Genomic DNA, 13,013 nt, shown 5'->3' on the forward strand with positions numbered 1-13,013 from the left:
ATTGAAAGCCTCAAGAGAAAAATAATTCCTTTAGTTCAGTGTTACGTTTGGAGATGCAGCCCCGCGGTTTACGCGTTAATTTAAAAAACTAATTATTTATTGTTGTTTTACATTATGTTCAACTTATATGCATACTAAATAGATTTTTTTCTCTTTAAAAAAAAGTAATTTTTTTTATAGATGTTGTACTTAGTATAACAGAACTTACTTAACTTGGTAATACAAATGTAAAAAAGAAATTTGACAAAGAATCTAAAACAGTTTGCATAAATCTGTTAAAAATGGTAAATTGTTATCTCCCTTACTTAAAAGCCTCCCGTGTTGTTACTATTAATAGTGAATAGTAGTAAAAATGGTGTATTTTTATGAAAAAACTGCATAGTTGATTTTAAAAATTAGATTTTTCGCTTTCAGAAAAGAAAACAAATGGAGTTGCATCAGAACATTGAATGTTCTAAAATATCATGATGTCGGATTTTCATCATCTTTTCTAGTTTACGAAATCTAAACGGGACGGACGGACGGACAGACAGACCAAACAAAACTAATAGCGTCTTTTTCCCTTTCGGGGGCCGCTAAAAAGCATTTTTTAAAACTTTGTTTACAAGATACCAGTCATAACCCAAGTGCGTATTACACATCTATATATCTATATTGACTTACGAATGCTCCCATCTTTTGACGCATCTTATAAATTAATGTATATTCTAATGATTACGGGCTCTAACAATTTGCTTTTTCCATGTCAATATGTTGGTCCAATCAGAACGCTCAAGAAATGAGAAACGTTCTCAAGTCCTTGGCTCTTGTCAACATTTGTCAGAGAAATACTAACACACAGTTCGAGTCTCATATATTCTTTGATGGGGGCGTCAACGGTGACAGGCTGACAGAGTACTCTTTACAACTTGTCTCACTCCTTGAGGAATGTTTAGGTAAATACTAGGCTCTTCAAATATTCTATATTTATAATGACAAATGTCTTGCTAAGCAGAGCGCACTAAACATCTATCTCAATGAAATAAAAAAAATAAAATTATAGTCATCATCTTGTATTTGATAGATGATGTTATTATCATTGATAAAAATAACAACATGAACAGAGGTGCTATTCTTTATAGTAGCAATTTCATGGACGTGACCACCCCTCCCCGGGTTGCCGAGGTGGGTATGAGGTTAAAAGTCTTATCTTCAATAAAGAACTACAGTCACCAAACTGCATGAGCGCAGCTAAGGGAAGGTGGAAAAAAAACTGCAGAGGATTTTGAGTTAAAAATCTTCTTTCCAGGAAATCTTGAGGTCAAAACCACCTCTTCAAAAAATAAATAAAGCAAACTACAGTCACTAAATTTCAAGAGCGTAGCCAAGGGAGTTTTTAGCTTAAAACCCCCTCCAGAGGATTTAGAGCTTAACTCCCCTGAGACGGTCCTTAGGTTAAAAAAAATCTTTTCAAAAAAGAAAAATAAAGTGAACAAAAGTCACCAAATTTCATGAGGATTTAGAGCTGGTGAATGGAAGAGGGCAGTGAGTTTTAAGGTCACCTTGTTCCCGTTGCCACACATGAACCAGTTCTCTCTCTCTCTCTCTCTCTCTCTCTCGTATCCTTGTCCTGGTAGGCAATTGGGACATGATTTGTACCAGACAGGCAAACAAACGGAGTGATTTACTATAAGCGTTCTACAATTATCTAACTGGCACTACGCTGTTCTGTAAGGAATATTTATGCCAAGTTTGTTTAATCAAGTTGAGTCAAATGTACAAACACAAAATACACACACCTTACACTGAGCTTCCTAAAGTCAAATGTACATATTTCTCCTCAGATGTGAAGCTTCAGGATAGCAAGACAATAAAAACACCGTTTGGATTACATCTGCAATGGGAGCTACCTAAAAGTCATAGAGACAATAAAACAATGCTTTTTAGTTTGAATCTTAAAGACAACTCACTGGTAGTAATTTTTTCTTTCAAATAAGCATTTTTATCTAATTTATATATAAGAGTTTCTAATAAATATAATGCTAAACCTGAACTGGAATAATAGAGAGCTCTATTTTACGTGACCACGAAGAAACGTGTATACTTTTGATTACATCTGAAGCAAACATCTTTTGTCCACCCGGGATCTATTTTCTTTTCAACAACTTCCCCTGTTTTCGGAAAGTGCTTTCCTTTGAGTCTCAGATGTGTGTCTCTGACTTCTATACGTGTCTTACGTTGTTATCAGAGATCATTGGCTTTCAGACGCCCCACTTCTACAGAATACCTGTGTGGACTTTGCAGTGGCACTATTTATTGATCGACAGGGACGGACTGGCTCTATGGGCATTTTGGCAAATGTCCGGTGGGCCGGTAACCAAATTGCCAGGTGGGCCGGCCACCTAAAGGGCCGCATGGATGCCACTATGTATTTAATTGTTAAAATTTTTATAATATTCTTTTATGAACGGGATCCCTCTGGGCGTCGTGTTTAATGAAATCTCTCTAATACTAATTTAACGGAACTAATGTTCAGAAATAATGTAATAGCCTACATCCATAGACAGTGTTACTAGTAGGCTTCATCCTTTTAGGGCCTACACGCTTAGCGATTAAAAATCAACTAAGACTAAGACTTACTTACTTAGGTCCTCCCGCGCCGTTCGGCGCATTGGGCGGCAAGCTGTCTCCATAAAGATTTGTCACTGGCAATGTCTGAAGCCTCCTCCCATCTGGCGTCCTCCGTGAAGGTGTGGCTTGAAGACGTCTCTGTCATGTATGTGTACAGTTATCGATAACTTAACATATGATTTTGAGGACAGGTATGCCTATAAATGTTCATCAAACGATATGAAATTTATGGGCCTGATTGAATTGAAATGCTAGCCCGATTATGACACCCAGTCCGCCACTGGCGCAGGCTACGACACCTATAGGGGATGACCATATGCCAAAAGCGACAATTTTTTGTTAGCTACTTTAAAAGAAAGGACAAGCACAACAGTTCTATAAAGACCAACTCTGCCTTGGACTAATGGTAGTTAGTAGTTCAAGTTCCTTCCTTAGCAGTACTTGAATCAATGTGATGTTTGATAGTTACAGTGACCAACTGTTAACGAGGATGTTATGTGGTCAGCAGAACGACTCACGACCAAATGACATGTCGTTATTTACAGTGACAGTAAAAGTCGAATTCTTCGCTGTCCCCACTAAACACTTAAAATACCGTTACTACACTTGATACATTCATCTAGTACTTAACACGCACATCAAGTATTTACACTTAAGTGTAGTTTTTTGTTTTAATGAAAGGTTTACCAGAGGAAGAGATGGAGTCAAGTGATGTACATTTCATATTGTTTAGATTTCTGCCAAGAACAGAATAGAGGTAAGGAAGTGAACCATTAAAGACATTTAATTAGCGTGGATGATCATTATGATAATGTCTAGTCAGTGGCGTAGCTATAAATGTGCGGGTGACGCAGGCATCAAACTACGGATAAACTTTCTCCAAAATATAACACATTGTACATATATGAAAGAACACAAACTACTGAATTTGAAATGTTAACTACAAATTTAATTATTTTGCTACTTGGTTCATCTCTAATGTTCTTTCTTTAATTTACTGCATTTGTTTAAATCTCTTAAGGCAACGCTCTTTTGCATGCCCATTTTCTTCTGGGGCACATGGTACATGTTACTTCATTGCTTGGTACGCTGCTTTCATTTAGATCTAAGCGCTTGGTTCAAACCCACTGGAGCGCCAGAGGATACGCCGTCAAGATGGTTATAATTTAATTTTCAAAAATAATAGAAACTCTAGAGACATTGACTAGTACAGATGGAAAATCCTCTACTAGATCTGAAGCAGGCGGTTTGTTAGTTATTATGCAGCCTACATTTATTTCCTCACCTTGTGGTTTTGGTCGCTGTATTAACTAAAATAAAAGACACCTAACTCTACCTTCCAAAACACGAATCGCCCATTCGAGACTCTGCGCACTTCAACGGAAAACTTTAAAAATATTCTTAACTTATAGTCGGGACGAAATCGCTGTAGCAAGTGTCAATGTGCCAAAAGCTTGTGCACAGATCTGGAGATGAGCAGACCTCAAAGACGTATTGGCCACACGAAAAAGGATAACAGTCGAAAAAGGTGAAGATTCTGAAGTATCACACAAAAAAGCGCTACGGATGGAAGTTTATTCTTCCTTGGACGTGATAATTCAAAAAATCACCCCATATGAGCAATATCATAATGTGGTAAGTAAGCATGAATTTTTGTCGCCATCCCAACTATTGAATCCTCAGATCGAATTAATTGCGATCAACTCTAAAAAAAAAAATTGCGACTCATTAATTTGGCCATTGATGTAAGAAAAAAGAGATTTCGATAAAATTGTTGATAGTTTTGCGAGCAAGAAAGCACGTAAGTCTTATTTGTAGTATCTTATTTGTAGTATCTTATTTGTTAAAGGATTTTTGTTTGGCAAAGTAGCACTACTTGAACAATGACTACACATTAGTTCGGGGGAGAAAACGATATGTCTCTGTTTTATTTCGTTTTTCTTTTTTTTTTTTTTTTGGGGGGGGGGGGAGCGAGGGGAGGGGATCATCACAAGCTGCCGCACTGGGCATCATATACCCTAGTTACGCCACTGTGTCTAGACTTCACACATAGCTGGTAGTAAGCACTTCAACAGCGACAAAAGACATTAGTAGTTGTTTTTTTCATTATATAGTAAATCTCCTTTCGACAGTTCAGTACATGTTTTGTTGTATAATATTGTTATAAACCTGGTGGTGGCACAGATGGGGGTAGTGGTGTGTGTGTAGTCAGCCGACGCAAATCGCCCCAGGCCAGCGCTAGACGAGCGGTCAACCGTGACGAGTTACGACGATCGGCCGAGACAAGTGTCAACAAGAGAGTTCGGGATGAATCGCCGACGTGAACAGAGCTCAGGGGCGTCACGAGAGTTGTAGTCATCTGACCACCTAGAAACGTCGAGCGGCGTTCTGTCCGGTTCGAGAAGGCCAGTAGGGACCCTATATAAAGAGCGGAGGTGTCGCAGTCAAGACGGTTCAGAAAGCGGGTTCACGACAGGAGTTCAGAACACGGTCGACTACAGCACAGTTCAACGGTGTGGTCCTGTACGGAGCATTACGACGGTTCAGTGCGAAGTACTATCAAGTACAGTTGAGACGGCTGGCGTCTTGATCTTGGTCTGTGATCGAGTCCGACACAACGAGCCTAGTGTGTGAAGTCAGTCCTGAACTGTTGAACCCAGTGCAAGCCCGGAACAAGACGGAGAGACCAGTGCAAGACTTGATACGGTCGGAACGGTGTTATCGGAGAGATATTTGTTATCGCAGAGCTATTTGTACTGTTCTACGTGCTGCCAATTGTACAGTATTGGCTGTTATTTATGGACATTAAACCTTTACGTTATTTTGGAGCCCTGACTTGTCAAGTTCTTTAAGTTGGTGGTGTATGGTGCAGTTTGCAGAGAGCCTGGATAGTGAGATTCGCAAAACTGGTGTCAGAAGTGGGATCGGATCGGAATCGGATTGGATCGGATCTACTATGGCTCGTCTGAAACTGCTGTACGAACTTGAATTTAGAGAACTGAAAGAAGAAGAAGGCTACTTTTGTTGAATGCAAGATGGATGACGATGCAACCTCGATATCACTGCAACCACATGAAGACCAACTGGCGGAGAAGAAGAAGAAGGCGACTTTTGCTGAGTGCAATATGGATGACCATGCGATCACGAGGTCGATACAACCAGACGAAGGCTAACTGGAGGAGAAGAAAACGTTTTCTAAGTTCCACGTGGATGGCGATGAAAGCACGATGGCGGGGCAACCAGGTCAAGGCAAACTGGCGAAGAAGAAGGAAGCGACCATTGCTGACTGCAACATGGATGACTCCGTCAAGCTCAAGAGGCAAGCCAACTGCCACCGATCGACCCCCACCTACAGCGATGAAACTTCACAGCCAATGCCATGATGTTGATTCTGTCCGGGACGGACAGATCTAAGGAGGGGGCAGTGTTATAAACCTGGTGGTGGCACAGATGGGGGTAGTGGTGTGTGTGTAGTCAGCCGACGCAAATCGCCCCAGGCCAGCGCTAGACGAGCGGTCAACCGTGACGAGTTACGACGATCGGCCGAGACAAGTGTCAACAAGAGAGTTCGGGATGAATCGCCGACGTGAACAGAGCTCAGGGGCGTCACGAGAGTTGTAGTCATCTGACCACCTAGAAACGTCGAGCGGCGTTCTGTCCGGTTCGAGAAGGCCAGTAGGGACCCTATATAAAGAGCGGAGGTGTCGCAGTCAAGACGGTTCAGAAAGCGGGTTCACGACAGGAGTTCAGAACACGGTCGACTACAGCACAGTTCAACGGTGTGGTCCTGTACGGAGCATTACGACGGTTCAGTGCGAAGTACTATCAAGTACAGTTGAGACGGCTGGCGTCTTGATCTTGGTCTGTGATCGAGTCCGACACAACGAGCCTAGTGTGTGAAGTCAGTCCTGAACTGTTGAACCCAGTGCAAGCCCGGAACAAGACGGAGAGACCAGTGCAAGACTTGATACGGTCGGAACGGTGTTATCGGAGAGATATTTGTTATCGCAGAGCTATTTGTACTGTTCTACGTGCTGCCAATTGTACAGTATTGGCTGTTATTTATGGACATTAAACCTTTACGTTATTTTGGAGCCCTGACTTGTCAAGTTCTTTAAGTTGGTGGTGTATGGTGCAGTTTGCAGAGAGCCTGGATAGTGAGATTCGTAACAATATGTTTTCATAAAAATGATGTCATTGCTAAATGATGTTAAGGGCGGGGCTTAGAGACAGGAAGAGGAGGAAGGATGATGGGTATAAAAAAGGGAAGCACGTGGTGTAATGCTGACTGGCAGGCAGCAATCAAAGCAGTAGCATAAATGTATTCAATATTTTGTTTCCCAAAAAACTAAAGGGTGTTTATATTTTATTTCAGCCAGATTAAAAATTAGATCTATACTTGTTAGTAAGTGACCACTAGTAGTCTTCTATCTTTTTATAGTAGTAGCGATACAGAGTAAACTTGTGAGGAGTTATGTCTGACTTCTCAAATTATCTGAAATCTCTTTGAGTTGAGATTTTTTTCCTTTTAGGACTTTGTATAAAAAATTATTAACAAAAAATGTGTCTAGGTCCTGTAAATATTAGCTAAGAAGTAGCTCAAATGACAGGTATTATTGCTTCTACCTTCAAAACAATCTTTGTAATCTAGACATATTTCCAATGAAGATCAATAAAGCGGTTTTAACCTTAGACTACCCTACATCATATGTAGACAAAACTCTTGTGTAGTTTTTGATACATGAGTTTCAAAAAGTTTACATCTGTTCTAGACAATGTGTACATCCTGATGACAGACGGCGATGTCAGCTTCACACCCCAGGCAATAGAGTCATTGCTAGATCAGATCAGCAGGGACACAAATCTAGGTAACTAGCCACATCATGGATTGTGCATTAAACATTTTTATATCTTAGAATTAATATTAAACCATAAAACATCTAACCAAATTGTACAAAAAATAAAGCAGATCTTAAACTCATGCTTTTTTTTAAATATAAAGTTTCGTATAAGTAATTTGATTAAAATGACTCAGTTTGTTATTAAGTTATATCTTTTGTTAAATAGATGCCACAAAAAATATTTCTAACAAAAATATAGCAACAACTTAGTTCTGTCTAATGAATAATAAAAACTGAATAGTAATGGTTGCTTGGCAACCGGCAAGTAATGAAAACAAGTGAAACAAAGAGACAAAAATAATGGGGGGGAAAAGGGAAAAAAAACAACACAATTTCTTTCATATTTTTTTTATTATTATAAACTTTTGGTTAACCACTCTATTGTGTTTATGTGTGTGTGTATGTAGTGTATTCTTATTGTCTTAGGTGCGGTATGTGCTCGTATTATTCCTGAGGGTATGGGACCTGTCGTTTGGTATCAGACCTTTGAATACTCCACAGCGCACTGGTCTCAGAAAGTAAGAACTCTAACGATATTTTTTTTATTGTTACATAATGATTCCACCCAACTTGTAATGGGTATCTGACATCCTTTAGGGAAGTAAACAAGTTTTTAATTTGCGTATCCTCGGATAGCCATGAGTTCAATCAGTCACACAGCCCATTATGACTTAAATACATGACTACATTCATTTGACCAAATAGAACGCTGCCATGCTGTTAATTATAATTAAAATATTTAAATGTCTTCCGAGGCTGTGGTGGCTGAGTGATAAAGTGCTTGGCTTCCGAACCGTGGGGGTCCAGGTTCGAATCCTGGGGAAGAAAGGGATCTTGAATTTCTGGATTTTTTAAAGGCACTAATGAGTGCCCCCAGCTCTATTGGGGAGAAGTAAAGGCGGTTGGTTTTTGTTCTGACTACATGACGTCATCGTTAACTATGGGCCACAGAAACCTGAGATGAACTCCTATTGAAAAATCAGAGCAGGAAGGACTAGTCCTCCCGTAGTGCTCTGGCAAGAAACTTAGCCGTCCGGCGTAGTGCCTCATAGCTACCATACAAGTCGAGTGACTGCACAGGCAAGTCCCCCCTTAGCTCGCGGAGCTGGGGACACTCGTACAAGACATGCGACACTGTTTCGACGCTCTCTCCACAGTGACGGCATCGGGAGTCAAAGTTAGTGCGGAACCGGGCAAAATATGCCCCAATAGGACAGTGTTCCGTCCTGCATTGCGCAACTATTGACTGCTCTGACCTCCTCAGTCGCCACCATGGATCGTCGCGATCTGGGTGACGCATGCGCTGCCAGACACCACGTGCTCTGTCGGATTCCTCCCAGGACTTTAACCACTTCTCATGAATGAGTGCTCGGATTTGTGCCGTTGCTTGAAAGTACGTGCTTGGTGCTTCGAGGTGTGTGGCTGCCATTGCACCCTCCCTTGCGAGGGCGTCTGCCGTTTCATTGCCCTTCACGCCGCAATGTGAAGGCGCCCACTGCATATAAACGACAGCTCCAATAGCTCGGCGGATGTTATCTGCGGCGCCGATTGCCTCTTCTATTACGGGCGACCCTCCCCCGCCGCCACCCATAACTAGGAGACTGGAGCGAGAGTCAGTGACCAACACCACCGTAGTGGCGCTAGTCTCGCGTTCGAGCATTCGGGCCCTAATGGCCTCGAACGCCCTAGTTATCCCTGTCAGTTCGGCATCCATGGAGCATGCAGCGTAGCCGCATGGACCAGAGAGCCTATCTGGTTCAGTCCGGTCGGGGTAGACAATAAGGGCCCCATACCCCGATCTATCGGGGTCCCTCATTACCGACCCATCGGTATAACAGAATATGGCATCTGATGGGTAGGATTTTATAGTTATGGATGCCAAGTTTTGGAGAATGGCAGGTGTTAATCGCCTCTTGGTGGCTCCCTCTTGCCCTAACAGGGACAGGTTTATTTGTGGGGCCGGCAATCTCCTCCACGGAGGGCACGTACTGATTCTTCTAATAGGAATTCTATCAGTGGAGAGTCCAGCTGTATTTGACAAATTGACCGCTATGTGTAGGAACGATCGCATTTTAATGCGGTTCCTCTCTCTCCACTGTCGCACTAAAATTGAGGTGGGTAGCCTAGAGTCGCCCCTTTTATAGCGCTCGTAGGCCGTAAGTACTGCCCTCTCCCTCCTAAGATGTAAGGGTGCCACGTTTGTAAAAATTTCAGCAGCGTTTGTTGGGCTTGTCCTAAAGGTGCCACAAATGAACCGTAGAGCCTGTGCTTGTACCCGGTCGAGTGATTCGAGGGCAGTTTTACTAGCATATACTTGAACTGTATAGCTGTATTCGATTTGTGATCTGACTGCCCCTAGATACAATGTGCGTAGCATGTCAGCTTTAGCACCCCACTTTGTGCTGGCCAGCTTTCTTAATAACGCTAACTTCTCCGAGGCTTTTCGTTCAACTTCCTGGACGTGCTGGAGCATTGACAGTTTTCTATCCAGGGTCACCCCTAGATATTTTGGCGTATTTTCACGCTGGAGTCGCAGCCCACCGAGTTGAAGCTCGAATGGAGCCTTAAGGATGTCGATTCCTAGGCTGAACAGGGACCAGGTCGTTTTGGCAACGTTTATCTGAATCTGCCATTTGTCGCAATACGAGGAAATGGTATGGAGGTCTGCTTGAAGTGCCGCCTGAATTTGGTCGGCTTTCTTCCCGGTTGACCAGAGGACAATATCGTCAGCATATAGCAGTTTTTTGGACCGTAGTGAGCTGGGCAAATCATTAAGAAAGGCTATGAAAAGTGTACAGGACAGGGCGGAGCCCTGAGGCAGGCCATTAAGTTGTTGTTTTGGCTTGCTAAGGGAGTGCTGGTATTTTGTACGTGTGCTCCTCCCTGACAGAAAGGATTGTATCCAATTGTATATTTTGCCCCGCACACCCATAGCTCTTAGCTTAAGATAGAGGCCTTGCTTCCACACACGATCGTAGGCCTGTTTTAGGTCTATGAACACCGCGTATGTGCTCTCGGACCTCTGGAACCCGTCGGCCACCTCCTGTGCGAATGCCGTGACCTGGTCGATTGGGCTCAAGCCTGCCCTAAAGCCAGCCTGTTCTGGCGCCAGGATACCGGCACTCTCAAAGCACCAAACTAGCCGCTCGTTAACCATTCGCTCAGCAACTTTGCCAAGGGTTGAGGTTAGTGAAATGGGTCTGTAGGACTCCACGTTAGTCGCGTCTTTTCCCTTCTTAAGGACTGGTACAATGACAGCACTCTTCCAGGTCCCGGGCAGTCTGGACTCTGCCCAGGTTCGATTCATAAACTCCAGGAGTTTATCTCTCGCAATGCCCCCAAGGTGTTTTACCATCTCGGGGGTAACCTTGTCTGGCCCCGGAGCTTTTCGGTTTTTGCACTTAGCTATCGCTCTGTCCAGCTCAGCACGACAGAAGGGCGCGTTGCACGTTGCTTGGCTTTCCGGCTCATCCGGCTCCCTCTCGAGCCTCTTACGTTCTTTGTTGAGGGCTTTGGACATGGCAGACTTCTTTTCGGGCTTGCTGATTTTAGCAAAATGTCGATTCAACAAGCCGGCCATTTTGGTTACCGTCGAGACCGGCCCTCCGGGTGACAATAGAGGGGCAGCCGTTCGCGCTGTGTCTTTGGCCTCTAGGTTTCGCAGAAGACGCCAGGCTTTCGAGGTATCCCGAAGATCCATCCCGGCGCAGGCAGCGTTCCAATGGTCCGACCGGACGCGTCGGGCCAGCTCACTCGTGGCTCTACAGAGCCGATTGTACTCCCGCCGGATTTCAGGGGTACCCTTCCGTTCAGCAAGCCTCCGGGCTCGCTTTCGTCTCAGGACCAGCTTATTCAATTCCTGAGACCACACGCGTTTCTGCCTTACGCCAGGATAAGTCCGCGGGACAAACCTCTTGGCCGCACCCAACATAGCTGCTGTTAATTCGCCGTATATGATGTCAACGTCCCTATCCTCCACTGCAATATTCATAAGGGCAGTGTTGACTGCTGCCTCGTAGGCTGGCCAGTTCGCCTTGGTGTAACTCCATCTACGCGGGGCTTTTGGGGTTACACCACTGGCCTCTGAGAGGGCAATTGTGACTAATATGGGTCTATGGTCACTTCCAATGTCATCTAGGACTTGAAACTGAGTATGTGATTCTAGATTAGCTGTGATTAGAGTAAGGTCTGGTCTAGATTGGCTGCCATTTCCGGTATGGTATAGAGTTGGGGGAGTGTGTTTATTTTGCAGACAGAACAAATTAGAGTTATTTAGTAGTTCATGAATTTTATGTCCCGATGAGTCGGTTGAATCATAGCCCCACTGCTGAGACTTAGCATTAAAGTCTCCTGCGATGACGTTGTGAGAATTGATATTGGTACCGTCATATTCGAGACTAATTTCGTGCTTGGGGGGGGTTATACAGATTAGTTACCGTGAGTTTGCGCCCTAATTTATGTATCTCGAGGGTGATGGCGTCGGTACGCCCGTGCACTCGTGGACCGGGGACTTGTGTAGCAACCAGATTGTTGCGTACATAAGTGATGAGCCCCCGGCAGTCTGTGCATTTGCACTTAAATGCAGTATAACCGGTGATACTGGCATTACGTTTGCCAGTTAGTGTCTCTTGTAGTAAAGCCACGTCTATTGCCCTCTCGTGGAGGAGTTTTGAGAGCTCTAACACCTTTGGGATGACCCCGCAGATGTTAATTTGTAAGATCAGGAGGGACCTAGTGTTTATGGGCTTAGTCCCTGGAGTGGGTTGGATCCCACTAGTGTCAATTTGGGTTGTTTGGGGGCCGGAGGCTCCCGTCACTATTTCGCTTCCAGTCATATTTGCCTGTGGTGTATCTAGGTCCGCAGGAGGTTGTGGCAGACTTCCATCAACCTTATTCGGATCGGACCTCCGAAGGAGGTACGAATGCAGTGTTCGTTGAGAAGAGGACTTAGGTGGAGGAATTTTAGCTGACTTTTCACGACCTGACAAATTCCCCCTCATCGAGGTCGCGGGGCGACTAGTAGCTGACTTTTCGTGTCCAGGCCTGACGCCCACTACCCGGCACACGGAGCCTGTTCGGGTCTGCTCGTGCCCGCTTTTTACTGTGTCTGTGTCAATCATGGTTGTATGGTTAAGGCCGTTGGCGGCCTTAGTTACTGCTCTAATGCAGCAGCGTGCATGGCCTATACTTATGTCGCCACTAAGGGCAAGGCAGAGACCTGCCCAAGCAATCACCGCCACAGATTGGCATATAAGTTTCCTGCAAGGCAGGAGTGGGGTGGCACGCGTTTCTCGATATTCCCAGTGTCAGAGTCGCCTTTGGTCGCGGCGGATTCCTCCACTAGCGCGCCAGGGAACGGGCTAGTTAGAGCCTAGCTCGTGGGCGCCGACCGGTCCGCCCGACGCAGCCCGCTAAGGCCGCGCCAGTCAGTCCAGTCTTTGCCCAAAGTGAGACCCGCGAATCAGCCGGGTCCCAGGAGAACCCGACCAACCCTCGAGTTGG

The 13,013-nt window shown here is 44.3% G+C and overlaps 1 protein-coding gene across 4 annotated transcripts in view; it reads left to right on the plus strand.

Moving 5' to 3' along the window:
- LOC106076808 (chitin synthase-like) overlaps window positions 1-13,013 on the plus strand; it is a 53,046-nt gene that overhangs the window by 12,032 nt on the left and 28,001 nt on the right. For all 4 annotated transcript variants that reach the window (XM_056008052.1, XM_056008050.1, XM_056008051.1 and 1 more), the window contains exons 7-11: window positions 767-935; window positions 1,824-1,951; window positions 3,292-3,367; window positions 7,383-7,478; window positions 7,938-8,029. In XM_056008052.1, coding sequence (XP_055864027.1) covers window positions 767-935; window positions 1,824-1,951; window positions 3,292-3,367; window positions 7,383-7,478; window positions 7,938-8,029 — 561 coding nt within the window. The remainder of the gene's footprint in view (window positions 1-766; window positions 936-1,823; window positions 1,952-3,291; window positions 3,368-7,382; window positions 7,479-7,937; window positions 8,030-13,013) is intronic.

The sequence above is a fragment of the Biomphalaria glabrata genome, chromosome 13, assembly GCF_947242115.1.
Source record: "Biomphalaria glabrata chromosome 13, xgBioGlab47.1, whole genome shotgun sequence".
Lineage (NCBI taxonomy): Eukaryota > Metazoa > Mollusca > Gastropoda > Planorbidae > Biomphalaria > Biomphalaria glabrata.